General features: G+C 47.0%; 1 protein-coding gene across 1 annotated transcript in view; it reads right to left on the bottom strand.

The window, feature by feature from the left end:
- Positions 1–1209: 1209 nt before the first annotated feature.
- The window catches only part of abca4b (ATP-binding cassette, sub-family A (ABC1), member 4b), a 77688-nt gene continuing 65166 nt past the window's right edge, over positions 1210–13731 (bottom strand). The window contains exons 38-49 of the mRNA XM_056293357.1: positions 13199–13346; positions 12538–12661; positions 11283–11412; positions 10070–10190; positions 9518–9580; positions 8939–9045; positions 7620–7761; positions 6575–6709; positions 6168–6271; positions 5879–5971; positions 3989–4238; positions 1210–1782 (exon numbers count right to left, since the gene is read on the bottom strand). Coding sequence (XP_056149332.1) covers positions 1666–1782; positions 3989–4238; positions 5879–5971; positions 6168–6271; positions 6575–6709; positions 7620–7761; positions 8939–9045; positions 9518–9580; positions 10070–10190; positions 11283–11412; positions 12538–12661; positions 13199–13346 — 1534 coding nt within the window. The 3' untranslated portion in view covers positions 1210–1665. The remainder of the gene's footprint in view (positions 1783–3988; positions 4239–5878; positions 5972–6167; positions 6272–6574; positions 6710–7619; positions 7762–8938; positions 9046–9517; positions 9581–10069; positions 10191–11282; positions 11413–12537; positions 12662–13198; positions 13347–13731) is intronic.

The following is a 13731-nucleotide window of genomic DNA, read 5'->3' as shown; positions in this document are numbered from 1 at the left end:
GCCTTTGTGGCCGTGTCTCATCACTTAATTAAATAACATGTCAGCTCAGTATGTGTGTGTGTGTGTGTGTGTGTGTGTGTGTGTGTGTGTGCACACAACATGCAGCTCAGTTTTGGGAGTGAAGGAGAGAGACTTTGTTTTTATTCCGTCACCAACAGGGGGCAGAAATCGTACACAGTATTCCTGCAGGAATGAAGGCTGCAGTCCTGAAGATTGTTGTTTTTGTGTTAATTTGTTTACGTCTGTGGGCACTGTGGTTGCTGCAGTGTGGTGTTCGAGCACTCCAGATCCCCTCAGAAATAAAACAAAGCAGCATTACATATCAACCTGGGTATTTGCTACCGATATTGTAGTTATCTGTTGGTACAGTTCGTTCAAGAGCTGAGACTGCCATATCTGCATTTTAGCCAAAACTTTGCTCAGACTCACCAACCACCTGCCTTCGTCTGCAGTTGCTGAAGACGTCGGTGCTGAAGACTGTCTAATTTTCCCTTTTTTCTTACCCCAGACTAGCCCTTAAAATGAGCGACTGCAACAGCACTCATAATCTGAATATTAGCAGGTTAGCCATCGTCCTAGTATTGCACTGCATGTAAATCTCCAGGACTGCAGCCTGAGCAGAAAGAAGTCCTGAGATCAGAGGGGACTGTGGCATGAAGCGGTCACCGATCTCTTCTTCTTCAGTAACTGCCATGAGATCGTAGTAATAGGTTGCAACGTGGCAGGTGCACAATGAAAAAAAAGAAAAGAAAAGCTGGTAAACACAGAAACGCACAATAAATAACCAGCAAGCACGGCAGACAATTGCAGCAACGGTGCAACATTCAAATATATCAAAATACATACTGGAAAAGGAGTTGTTGCAGCGTGACTCAGCTCTGCTGACTTCAAATGACAAGAGTAAGGATGGAAAGCAGTCAGTTACGCCTCATAGAACAGTGTCCACACACTGGAGGTGTGTGTGTGTGTTGACGTAAACGTAGAAAAACAATCTATCTCTAAGGTGCTTTCACATCCCTTTACACATGCAGTATGTATGTACATATTTATATTATATATCAGCCAGGCATAACTGACATTCAACCTGCACGTGAACGTCTAGTGACGTCAGTGATCCGCATTCTGCAAACGAACCGGCTGCACAGCATAATGTAACAATACTGTAAGCATACTGTAAGCATACTATAAGCATACTGTAAGAATCTCATACTGAAGCAACAGGGGGCATTCACGCATTGTTATGCTTTTGCCCAAATATTGTATTAAAACATTTGGCTCAGGCATCCATTTTGATGCACAAAACACAGCAAAAAGAAACAACAAATCTGACTCCCGAAGGCCAGGGCATGTCAAATCAGCCTTTGCTCTCTACCTCTGCTTAAAAAAAAAAGAAAAAAGAAAAAACCCTTGATAATGGTGTCTAGTTGACCTTAGCCAGCAGTGGTATTTTGTTAAAAATGCTGGCTGAGGCAGGGAAGGTCAATTATCCTGCAAACAACATCAGCTCGTACCCAGCCAGACTCTGCTTAACTTTAGCAAGCAAATTTGTGGGTAAGACTAAATATTAAAACGTGTCCATTGGGCTGGAGAGATAGCTGTGTGCACTGCATGACAGCACTGCTGCATCTAAAGTCTTTGAAAGTTCTCAGGTCCTTTTTTTTTCTTTTACTTTTTCCTCTTGAGTGGCGCTATTTTGATGTCTTTCCGCCCGCCAGCCGTCTGTCGCTGCAACGTGGCATCCTCGTCGTCTCCTGACTGCTGCTTGGCAAAGTTCACAAACACCTGCGAGAACAAATAAATTGTAGAGACCGACATTGTGCATGGATTTAGTCCAAGAGGGGTTGGTCTAAACTGTCCCCTGTGATGCACAAACCCATGGGATGTCTCTTTAGTAGACTGAATTTAGGTGACTCGAGCCATTTTCATTAAAGCTGGGGTAAACGTAGGCAGACAGAACAACTATCAGCTGAACAAACCTGGTGCAGCCAGTATAATGACCCAAACACACTGCAGCACAGATTTGTGCACCACAGCAGGAAACAGTCAGTCCAAATGACACATCATTTACACTTATTCAAACATAATCAGATACTTATAATAGTGCCTATGTTACATGAGGTTGCCGCTTTATGGGGGGGGGGGGGGGGTTCTCATCTTTTTCTTTGGCCTACCTCTTTTCCGCTTCCCTGGCAGCTCCATATTCAGTATCCTTCTCCCAATATACCCAGCATCTCTCCTCCACACATGTCCAAGCCATCTCAATCTTGCCTCTCTTGCTTTGTCTTCAAACCGTCCAACCTGAGCGGTCCCTCTAACATAATCGTTCCTAATCCTGTCCTTCTTCGTCACTCCCTATGAAAATCTTAGCATCTTCAACTCTGCCACCTCCAGCTCCACCTTCTGTCTTTTCGTCAGTGCCACTGTCTCCACACCATATAACATAGCTGGTCTCACTACCATCTTGTAAACCTTCCCTTTATCTCTTGCTGGTACCCTTCTGTCGCAAATCACTCCTGACACTCTTCTCCACCCACTCCACCCTGCCCACCCTCTCTTCTTCACCTCTCTTCTGCACTCCCCGTTACTTTGGACAGCTGACCCCAAGTATTTAAACTCATATGCCTTCGTCACCTCTACTTCTTGCATCCTGACCATTCCACTGTCCTCCCTCTGATTCACGCATAGGTATTCCATCTTGCTCCTACTCACTTTCATTCCTCTTCTCTCCAGTGCATACCTCCACCTCTCCAGGCTCTCCTCCACCTGCACCCTACTCTTGCTACAGATCACAATGTCATCCGCAAACATAGTCCACGGAGACTCCTGCCTGAGCTCGTCCGTCAACCTGTCCATCACCATTACAAACAAGAAATCTTTTTCATCCGAACTTGGTGTTTCCAATCCTCTTTTTTCCAAAGGGTCCACTCCAGTTACAGCAGTCAGGGAGGATGTAGACTCCATGTGTAATGGGAGGATGGACGTGTAGCCAGCCAACTGCATCTTTTCACTTGCCAGCTGCAGGTTTCTCTGGGGGAATGCAACACATAATTTTTCCCAACTCCATCCACAGCTGGACAGGTGTCTGTCCCTCCACCGGCAGGAGTCAATAGTTGCATGGCTTATCACCCTGACTGGCTCCCTACACAGGAACATTGCCAGTTCTCCTGTCCATGCTGGAGGCAACATGGAGGTTCAAATGGTGAACCTCCGTGTTTGGATGCTAGTGTATTAGTTCGCTGTGCCACCTGAATAACCCCCTTTTAAATTATTTTTTTTCCCACTTTTATCAATCCTCATGGGGCAATTCTTTCTCTGCATTTAACCCATCCTAGCTGTGTAGCTAGGAGCAGTGGGCAGCCGCTAGTGCAGCGCCTGGGGACCAACTCCAGTTCTTTTTGCCATACCTTGGTCAGGGGCACAGACAGGAGTATACATCCTAAAAAGCATGGCTTTTTTTTTCATTACCTTGCTCAGGGGCACAGGCAGGAGTATTAACACTAACATGCATGTCTTTTTGATGGTGGGAGGAAACCGGAGCACCAGGAAGAAACCTATGCAGACATGGGGAGAACATGCAAACTCGACACAGAAAGGACCTAGGACAGCCTGGGGTTCGAACCCAGGACCTTCTTGCTGTGAAGCAACAGTGCTAACCACTGGGCCACCGTGCCGCCAATGTTCATGTTTCTTTTGATGGTGAGAAGAAATCAGACCACCCAGAGAAAACCCATCGCAGACACAGGGAGAGCATGCAAACTCCACACAGAGGATAACCCCCAAGGTTGGACAACCCCGGGGTTCGAACCCAGGACCTTCTTGCTGTGAGACGACAGCGCTAACCACTGGGCCACCTTGCCGCCATTCTTTATTTAGCACCTAATACTCTTGTCTATTGATGAGCCAATTGGTTACCAATTTCAGTAGGAGTAATTCCTGTACATTCAATACTTTTTTCAACCGATGAAGCATTTTGAAGTTCTGATGGTACCTGGTCTAGTGTAGTCTGGGACACGGAGTAGTCTTCGATGCTGAGCCTCTCTTTATTGGCCACCACCAGCTGGAATATCCTGGCCAGGGAGGAGGAGGCGATCTCATACTGCAGTGTGTTGTAGTGCTTCTCCCTCAGGACACAGCCGGGGAAGAAGCTCTCCATGAAGTTCTCAGCAGGGACCAGATCTGGAGACATGCCCGCTTTAGGTGCCTTGATTTTCATGGTCACTACGTAACCGTCACCAAACCTGCGTGAAAGGAGACAGCAGGGAGGCATAAGACACTTTGACCTGACTAAAGATGATGGTTGAATGTCTTGATGCATGCTCCATAATCCAGGTAGGAAAATCAAAGAAGGTTGGACCAGTTCATCTGGATACAATGTTTATTGACAGATACATTTCATCACTCATCTACATGACCTCTTCAGTCTATGAACCATCAGTCTAAGAGGATGGCTGAAGTTTGTCTGGGGATTTCTAACTAAAATATGCAAAAGAGCTTATCCAGCGCAGATTTCTAGTAATGCCCGCAAGTAAATGGCAACCAGCCTTTTGTAGTATACTAAATAAGTGTTGTCACAATAACACAAAATTAGTCAATGATACTGTACCAGACCTATCATCACAATTCACATTAGAAAGCATTGTTGGTACACCTAACCAATGAAAGATGTAAGCTAATAACAAACATTAAAAGCTTAAACTGCATCATACACAGCAGCATATTGATATGAAAGTGACCTAGAAGCAAGTTGGCTACTTTTCCAAGTTTTTCTCATCACTGTAGTCTAAACATTTTGAACAAAATGCTTTTTTTGGGGGGGGGGGATTCCCCCCCCCTTTTCTCTCCAATTGTACTTGGCCAGTTACTCCACTTTTCCAAGCCATCCCGGTCACTGCTCCAACCCCTCTGCCGATCCGGGGAGGGCTGCAGACTACCACATGCCTCCTCCGATACATGAGGAGTTGCCAGTCGCTTTTCACCTGACAGTGAGGAGTTTCACCAGGGGGACGTAGCGTGTGGGAGGATCAGGCTATTACCCCCAGTTCCCCCTCCCCCCCGAACAGGTGCCCTGACCAACCAGAGGAGGCGCTAGTGCAGCGACCAGGACACATACCCACATCCGGCTTCCCACCCGCAGAAACGGCCAATTGACCTTTCGCAAAGTACCGCCCCAGAACGGTGTTTGTCCAATCCTACCTTAGCAACGGTCCGTCAAGCTTTCAAACACACAACAAAATGCTGAAACGGTGTGCCTATGGGATCTGCAAATCGGATACTAGATATCTGGAAAGTTTGGAGGGGTGTAATTTTCTTTCCCTTCCCCAAACCCAGAACGCAAGAAGCGCAATGTCGGCAATAGATTTGGCAGTATAGCAGACCCCATGGCCAGCTTAATCCATCCAAAGTCAACAAAAATACCTGTCTGCTCCAAGCTAAGCTTGCTACTAGCTATTATTGATAGCTAATACAGCTAACGTATTATTACTGTTACTTTTACCCACACAATGCGCTGATTTCTTCCTTCATGTTTTGGTGTTTTCCGGCTACTTCCTGGATAGTTCTGAATTGCTTGACGGGCAGTAACTAAGGGGGGCGGGACTTTGCGAAACGTCAATTGTGTCTGTAGGGACCTCCGACCAAGCCGGCGGTCCTCGTGTTGGTAGGCAATGGAATAGACCGCCACGCCAACCGGGCATCCCCAAATGCTTTTTTTTTTTAAACTCACCAACTCAAAGGATAAACTTTAACTTGCACACAACATTTTCATTGCTACTTTGCAAGCCTTTGTATTGGAAAGGTTTGGTAACACACACACACACACACACACATACATACCCATGCACGCACGCATGCACACACATACACACACACAGTATCTTACTTGTATTTGAGAGACTGTATGGTGCCCAAACACTTGAACGTTCCATTGACCATGATGGCGAGACGAGTGCAGAGCGCTTCACACTCCTCCATGCTAGTGGAGAGACAACAGCCATCAATACTGTCTTTTCAATGCCAGTGCTGTTTTCTACATTCTTGGAGGACTGATCAAAGTTTCATAGGCGATTTTGTTAGTGATCACAGTACGATCTGCAAATTCGTGACTGAAAAGTTGGCAGTGTTTGGCTGTTGTGGACGCACAAAGTCAGTAAATCTGTTATCTTCCTCACCTGTGTGATGTCAGCACCACAGCCCTCCCATCCTGAATGACACTCATGATGGCATTCCACAGAAACCGGCGAGAGTGAGGGTCCATACCTGTGGTGGGCTCATCCTACACACACACACACACACAACAAACGTAAGTCTCCTAGATCAGAATTCCATACAAATTCAGAGCTTAGAGCAAGTGCCAGTCTCAATCGGCATATGGCAGTTTTCAAATTCATGCCAATTTGAATTGAACTGTGCAGTTTTCTTGCCAGTGTATAAACCATTCAATGCCGAGCTTGATTGAACCCATATGGCTTCCCATCTGGGTCCACAGACCATTTCATTGAAAAATCTTTGCATTAAAACTCAGCGACCCGAACAATGGAATGACATGGAAATACAAAGTCGCCATGAGGTCACTCACCAGCAGCACCAGAGACGGACAGCCAATCAAAGCGATCGCCGTGGAGAGTTTACGCTTGTTGCCTCCGCTGTATGTCCCCGCACAACAGCCTGCATACTCTGTGAGACCCAACTTCTGGATACTCCATTCTGCCACCTTGCGGAAAAACGCAATATATAATCACAGAGCCGCTCTGTGTGTTGCAGCGCTACAAATTCTCACATTTGAAGGGTGGGCGGACATTGTGGAGTCGAGGCTCCAGCCCCGGCCTGGCAGAAGCTAACCAGCAGTGCAAGTGCTCGTGACAAGAGATGCACTTTAACACACACTGTCTGCAGAACTCACAATGAAATGAATAACAGTCAACAACAGACAAACCAGCTCTTGTATCATAAAGAGATTTATATTTGGACATGCACTCGTGGCTTTAAAAAACAAACGGTGAGCTCCAGTTCTCCTTCGTGCATTGAAGTTATTTCTCAGCCAAATACTGATTTCATTAGAAAATTAACAGAAGCATATTTTGATTATTCTGGTAACAGTATATACACACACACACACACACACACACTTATAACACATATATTATATATCTTCTTTTTTTTTTGTTGATTTCTCCCGAATTGTATCCGGCCAATTACCCCACTCTTCCGAGTCGTCCCAGTCGCTGCTCCACCCCCTCTGCTGATCCGGGGAGGGCTGCAGACTACCACACGCCTCCTCTGATACATGTGGAGTCGCCAGCCGCTTCTTCTCACCTGAGTGAGGAGTTTTGCCAGGGGGATGTAGCGTGTGAGAGGATCATGCTATTCCCCCCAGTTCCCCCTCCCCCGAACAGGCGCCCCGACCGACCAGAGGAGGCGCTAGTGCAGCGACCAGGACACATACCCACATCCGGCTTCCCACCCGCAGACACGGCCAATTGTGTCTGTAGGGACGCCCAACCAAGCCGGAGGTAACACGGGGATTCGAACCGGCGATCCCCGTGTTGATAGACAACGGAATAGACCGCCACGCTACCCGGACACCCCTGGTAACAGTATGAAGAAGCCACAGTCCAACTCACTCTGGCGATCTCTGACTCGGGCACTCCCCGGAGACGTGCGTAGAGGTAGAGATGTTCCCTGCCTGTCAATAGGTCATCGATGGCGTCAAACTGGGGGCAGTAGCCCATGTTCTGGTGCACGTCCAAAATCTCCTTCAGGATGCTGAGGGACAGACAAACAAGGGTCCACTCTGAAACCTTCTGCCTTGCTCAGCGGACATCGCACCAATTAATTCTCAGCATTTGTTGTCGAGTACCACGTGAGTGGGACTGTCCACATTGGTACGATTCGTATCAGATGAGTTGCCAGTTGCATACTCAGCTGAGCTTGCAATACTCCAGAACATCCTGGCACTCAGTAAATCATTTTACGTTGCAAACCCCCACCCATCTGTTGCTCTGAGCAGGTAGAAACAAACACCGAGGAGCATTCAAGACACTTTTTCCTCCAGCTCTCAAGTTCAAGTTCAACTTTATTGTCACGTGTATTTGGCATACAATGCAATTGTCATACTCTGGCTCTCTCTGCCTAAACACAAAGGACACACACCATCCCAAAAAAAAAAAAAATTACAGCCCTACATTTTTTTTAAATTTTGAGATACTTTATTGATCCCTGTAGGGAAATTACACCCTGCATTTAACCCATCCTAGCCGTGTAGCTAGGAGCAGTGGGCAGCTGCCGTGCAGCACCCAGACACCAACTCCAGTTCTTCTTGCCATGCCTCAGTCAGGGGCACAGACAGGAGTATTAACCCTAACATGCATGTCTTTTTGGTGGTGGGGGAAACTGGAGCCCCTGCAGAAAACCCACCGCAGACACGGGGAGAACACGCAAACTCCACACAGAGGACAACCTGGGATGAACCCCCAAGGTTGGACAACCCCTGGGTTCGAACCCAGGACCTTCTTGCTGTGAGGCGACAGCGCTAACCACTGGGCCACCGTGCCGCCCAAGAATCCAATGTAGCGAATTCAGGGGGCAGCCAGGAAACGAACCTGGGTAGCCTGGACCGCAGGCAATTGTGCTAACCTGTCAACTAAAGGGTCCGACCCTACGTGGACTATGTACACATAAATTTATTAGTTTTATACACAATACAGAAAATATCGAAAAGTACATGATAACACACCCGCGACCCTGAGAGCAGGATAAGTGGTTCGGATAATGGGTGGACATGGTAACACAACAGTGTAAGGTGCATATGGGTGTGTCGGCTGTTCAGCAACCTGACTTCCTGCGGAAAAAAGCTATTACTGAGACTGAGCTCTCAACACAGCATGCAATATAAAAGGCCTATGTTCCCCAAACAAATCTTTTCATTCTGTTCTTTGGGTACCTGTAGCCAACCACCGTGGCCTCCCCGGAGCTCACTTCGGTGTCGCCGGTCAGCATTTTGAAGGTGGTGGTTTTTCCGGCTCCATTCACTCCCAGCAGACCAAAGCACTAGCAGAAAATGGAAGACAACAAAGTATGAGGACACATTCAGTGGGGAGGCCGAGTGTTTGTAAATGCCCTCATTATTCCACAGAACAGCTAATAATACCGCAATCAAGGTCTTATCTGCAGATGAAATGTTTGCACGCCTCTACATATTCTAAAAACAAACATCTCTGCGTGCGTGAGAGAACAGAATAATTTGGAAGTCAACACAGACGCTGCTCTAAAATATTCAGTAGTAAACGGGATACAGTGTTAACATGAGTCAGTAACCGGGCTAAATATAGACCACAACAGCTCCCTAATTCAAGTTTCATACGCTCGGAATAAGGTTTTATCCGAGATGTTGTGGCGCTCAGGTGAGCCCGACTCAAAATGGAAAAGCATCATTAACCAGAAGAAATATCGGCGCGTGAGCGTGCATGTGTACGTGTCCTCAGTAACAGAGAATGCTTTCCCTTTCAGGGGCAGTCTTTACCTCTCCTGCGGGGACACCCACACAAATCCGATCCACAGCTGCCCTCTTCCTGCCCACGTAAGTCTGTGCAGAGGAGACGGGGGAGAGATGATAATAAAACTGTATCTGCACGCAGTTGCACTTCAGAAAACATCAGATGCAAAACTCTGCAGAGACCCTCGGAGGCTGTGAGGTGAAGCATAAATGAAGCATCCCAGACGTGATTTACGGTGGAATAAGAGGGGCAAAAAAACACAGCGAGAGCGAGCGGATTAAAAACAAATTATATGAGCTCTCGTCTGTGAAAACGTCTTTCAAATGTGATTATTTGAGAGATGAAACTGTTAGACCCAGCTGAAGTTGTTCAGGCTAAGCTGACTTTTGGGGGGTGATGGACAGGTTGGGCCCAGTCAGCATTCCCATAGACTTCACCTGGACCTCTAGGGCCTCGCTGCTGAAGACCATTCCGGAAAACACGTGGGATTTTGTCACATGCAGCCTCCCAGTTAAAACATAACATCCCATTCAGGTGCCATAATGTTGAGGAAAACATAGCCAGGACAGTGGTCATACCTTGGAGAGGTCTCTAATCTGCAAGATGTCTGACTTGCTGCCTCCTTCGTAGATCCTCTGCCTCTCTGCTGCCACGTCGTCATCTTCACCTTTTATCGGTGGCCGCTGGACATCGGACAACCTGCGGGGAAGATACAAGGGATTTGTCTTGGAGGGACTGTGTATATATATATATATATATAAATAAAACAGAAACATACTGAGGTTTTTCCCCACACACAGCAGAATATTTAAAGGGGGGTGAGAGGAGGTGGCAGACTTCTAACAACCTGCAACAAGACATCACTTATTCTGATTTTCCGTGGAGCGTTGGTATCATGTGTTATAAAACACAGTATTGAGGGTGTCAGGAGGGAGCCCCCCCCCGTGTGATGAGGATTTGCATCGACACAGATTGCTGCTTTAAAAGACACAGCCAGAGTTGTTTTTGTTATCGATTCTCTCGCCCCCACAAGGCCTGGCCCGCACTCTTCAGCAAACTACACAATGGCTGCAGAAAACTGTATCTACCGAAGGTGTTTGAAAACAGCAGATGCCAGCAAACATGCCGTGTACCTGTTACCATTCTTTTTTTCTTTTAGTTTCCCCCTTTTTCTCCCCAATTGTATCCTGCCAGTTACCCCACTCTTCCGAGCCGTCACTGTCGCTGCCCCCCCCCCTTCTGCCGATCCGGGGAGGGCTGCAGACTACCACATGTCTCCTATGATACATGTGGAGTCGCCAGCCGCTTCTTTTCACCTGACAGTGAGGAGTTTCGCCAGGGGGGACATAGTGCATGGGAGGATCACGCTACCCCCCCCCCCCCGTTCCCCTTCCCCCCCTGAACAGGTGCCCCGACCGACCAGAGGAGGCGCTAGTGCAGTGACCAGGACACATACCCACGTCCAGTTTCCCACCCATAGACACGGCCAATTTTGTCTACAGGAATGCTCGACCAAGGAATGCTTGGGGATCCGACCGCCAATCCCGTGTTGGTAGGCAACGGAATAGACCGCCACGCCACCCGGATGCCCCACCTGTTACCGTTCTATTTGAATTTGTTTGTCTTGCTCGCTTTGACACTTGATGTTATCCACTGGGCTGAACGATAAAGGTCCGGATTCGAGTAGAATTCCAGGTAGCACCTTTAACATGTGCGCAGGTCACAAGACACCAGCTGCATGAAACCTCGAGTAAAATTCCCATTTCTGTGTCGTCTTAGCTAGGTCCCTACCAGTGGTTGAGGAAGAAGCGGTACTGGATCAGAATGTTTAGAACAAAGTAGACCACGCCTTCCACAGCCATGAAAGCCACGTTCTTCCCGATAAAGTCCCACCTGAAAGGGTCCATAGTGTACTCCTCACCTGGAAGCACAGGCATGCAAAATAAATAAATGGATCATAAATACAAATAAATCCCGGTTTATCTATTTAAAGTCAAGGTTGCACAGAGAGAACTTGGAGATTTTATTGGCTGGACTGGTTATTTTGGAGAATTTGTGTCTTAATGTCAGTCAAGCAAGAGTAGGATACATATCATTTCAACTGCAGTTATAACAATGTAAATAATAAAGTTCATCAGAAAATGATGATGTGATTAAAGATCGTGGGATTAAAAAATTACAGATGTGGAAATTATATATCCACATTACATATTCATTTTGTCAGTCATCAAATGTTTATTGCACTTTTTTTTTTTAAAAAAGAGATTACTTTTGGTAGATTTTGCTTAGTCTGACATGACGGTGCAGAGAGGACATAAAATGCGACGTAGGACAGCAGCCAGATTTAAACCGGGGGCATTGCAGTTATATTCGAGCCCCTTTTGTCATCTCTGACAGAAAAACAATACACAAAACAAATTTCCCCATTACACGAATTTTAAATGATAGATGACATAGCCTGGTATATTAAATTTAGCCACCGAGAATAAAACCTGTGGAAAAACACTGCAGATGCAGATAAATATTGTTTGCAAACATTGTACTACAGACCACGGGAATGTTTTATTTTTTGGGGGGGGGGGATTTCCCCCCCTTTTTCTCCCCAGTTGTATCCAGCCAATTACCCCACTCTTCTGAGTCATCCCGGTCTCTGCTCCACCCCTTCTGCCAATCCAGACAGGGCTGCAGACTACCACATGCCTCCTCCGATACATGTGGAGTCGCTAGCTGCTTCTTTTCACCTGACAGTGAGGAGTTTCACCAGGGGAACATAGCACATGGGAGGATAGCGCTATTCCACCCAGTCCCCCCCCCCCCAAACAGGTGCCCCGATTGACCAGAGGAGGCGCCAGTGCAGCAACCAGGACGCGCACCCACATCTGGCTTCTCATCCGCAGACACAGCCAATTGTGTCTGTAGGGACGCCCCGACCAAGCCGGAGGTAACACGGGGATTCGAACTGGCGATCCCCGTGGTGGGAGGCGATGGAATAGACCGCCAAGCTACCCGGACGCTCCGAGTGTGGGAACCTGATGGTTATAGTTACCAAATCGGGCGTAAACGTCAGTAACTGCCTGGTTCATGGCCATGTCTATCAGGCCCCGGCCCAGGCAAAAGTGAGGGAACACCAGCAGCCCCTTCTTCAGCCACTCATTAAACTTCAGCAGAGACTGTAAGAAGCAAAAAAACACACACACACACATACACACACACACAAAATGACAAATTAATGTGCATCGTTGAGTGAATATGACTCAAGATTTCTCCTGTTGTTGAATTACATAGCAATATTTCGGGGTTGATGCATATGAGTTTTTTTTCCCACTGTTTAGTTTTGCCCCTAGTGCTTGGAAAACAGAAAACCCAAGGAAGCGTGTATGTTTTAGATCCCTGCAGACACTACAGTGAGATGAAGTTCAGCTGAATGTACATGTTTTGAATGGATAAATAATACTATGAGTGCAGTAGGTCAGAGGAAGTATTTCCTCCTTTGGCAGAGCAGCTCCAGGTATCATCACAACATATAAGAGGTCCTTGGTTTCTTTGGGTCGCTACCTTTCAGCGTGCTTCTCACTGCCGGCTCACAAATATAGATGAAACCCCTGAAGACAGATGCTCAAATGCTAAACAGAGTTCTCTCTTGCATGTTCATATATATGGGTAAATATTTGTCACACGCTTGTCAGGCAGATTTTTACTGAACGTACCCGGTTGTTTTCAAACAGCTCCAGGATGAAGGTGATGGCGCTGCTGTTGATGCCTATGAACAGGTTGATGCAGGACAGAGAGACGTAGGCCGTGCTGGGGATGTTGAAGATGTATGACAGGGGATACATCATGGGTGTCACTGACCACCTGTGAGCCCAAAGGGGTTAAAAGGTGGGAAAGTGAGGAATTTCATTCAGAATCACTCAATGTGCTACATCAAGACCAGAATATCTTGTTATATCAAGTTGCTGAATTTCATTAGCATTTTGCTAGTCTGTTGTCTTAATTAGGTTGTACATGTGTTCTCTTCTAACTGATCTAACTGTCAATTTGTTTCCACTGTGATTTTGGAAGCTCCTTCAGGCCTATCTCACATGGACAATATGTTAATTCATTCATTATCCAAGCCGCTTATCTGAATTTGGGTCACGGGATACTGGAGCCTATCCCAGCAGTCATTGGGTGGCAGGTGGGGAGACACCCAGGACAGGCCGCCAGACCATCACAGGGCCGACACATACACACACAGTCA

This window comes from Lampris incognitus, chromosome 14 (genome assembly GCF_029633865.1).
Source record: "Lampris incognitus isolate fLamInc1 chromosome 14, fLamInc1.hap2, whole genome shotgun sequence".
Classification (NCBI taxonomy): domain Eukaryota; kingdom Metazoa; phylum Chordata; class Actinopteri; order Lampriformes; family Lampridae; genus Lampris; species Lampris incognitus.
Note: the sequence above shows the minus strand (reverse complement) of the source record. Positions and strands in the feature narration are given on the sequence as shown.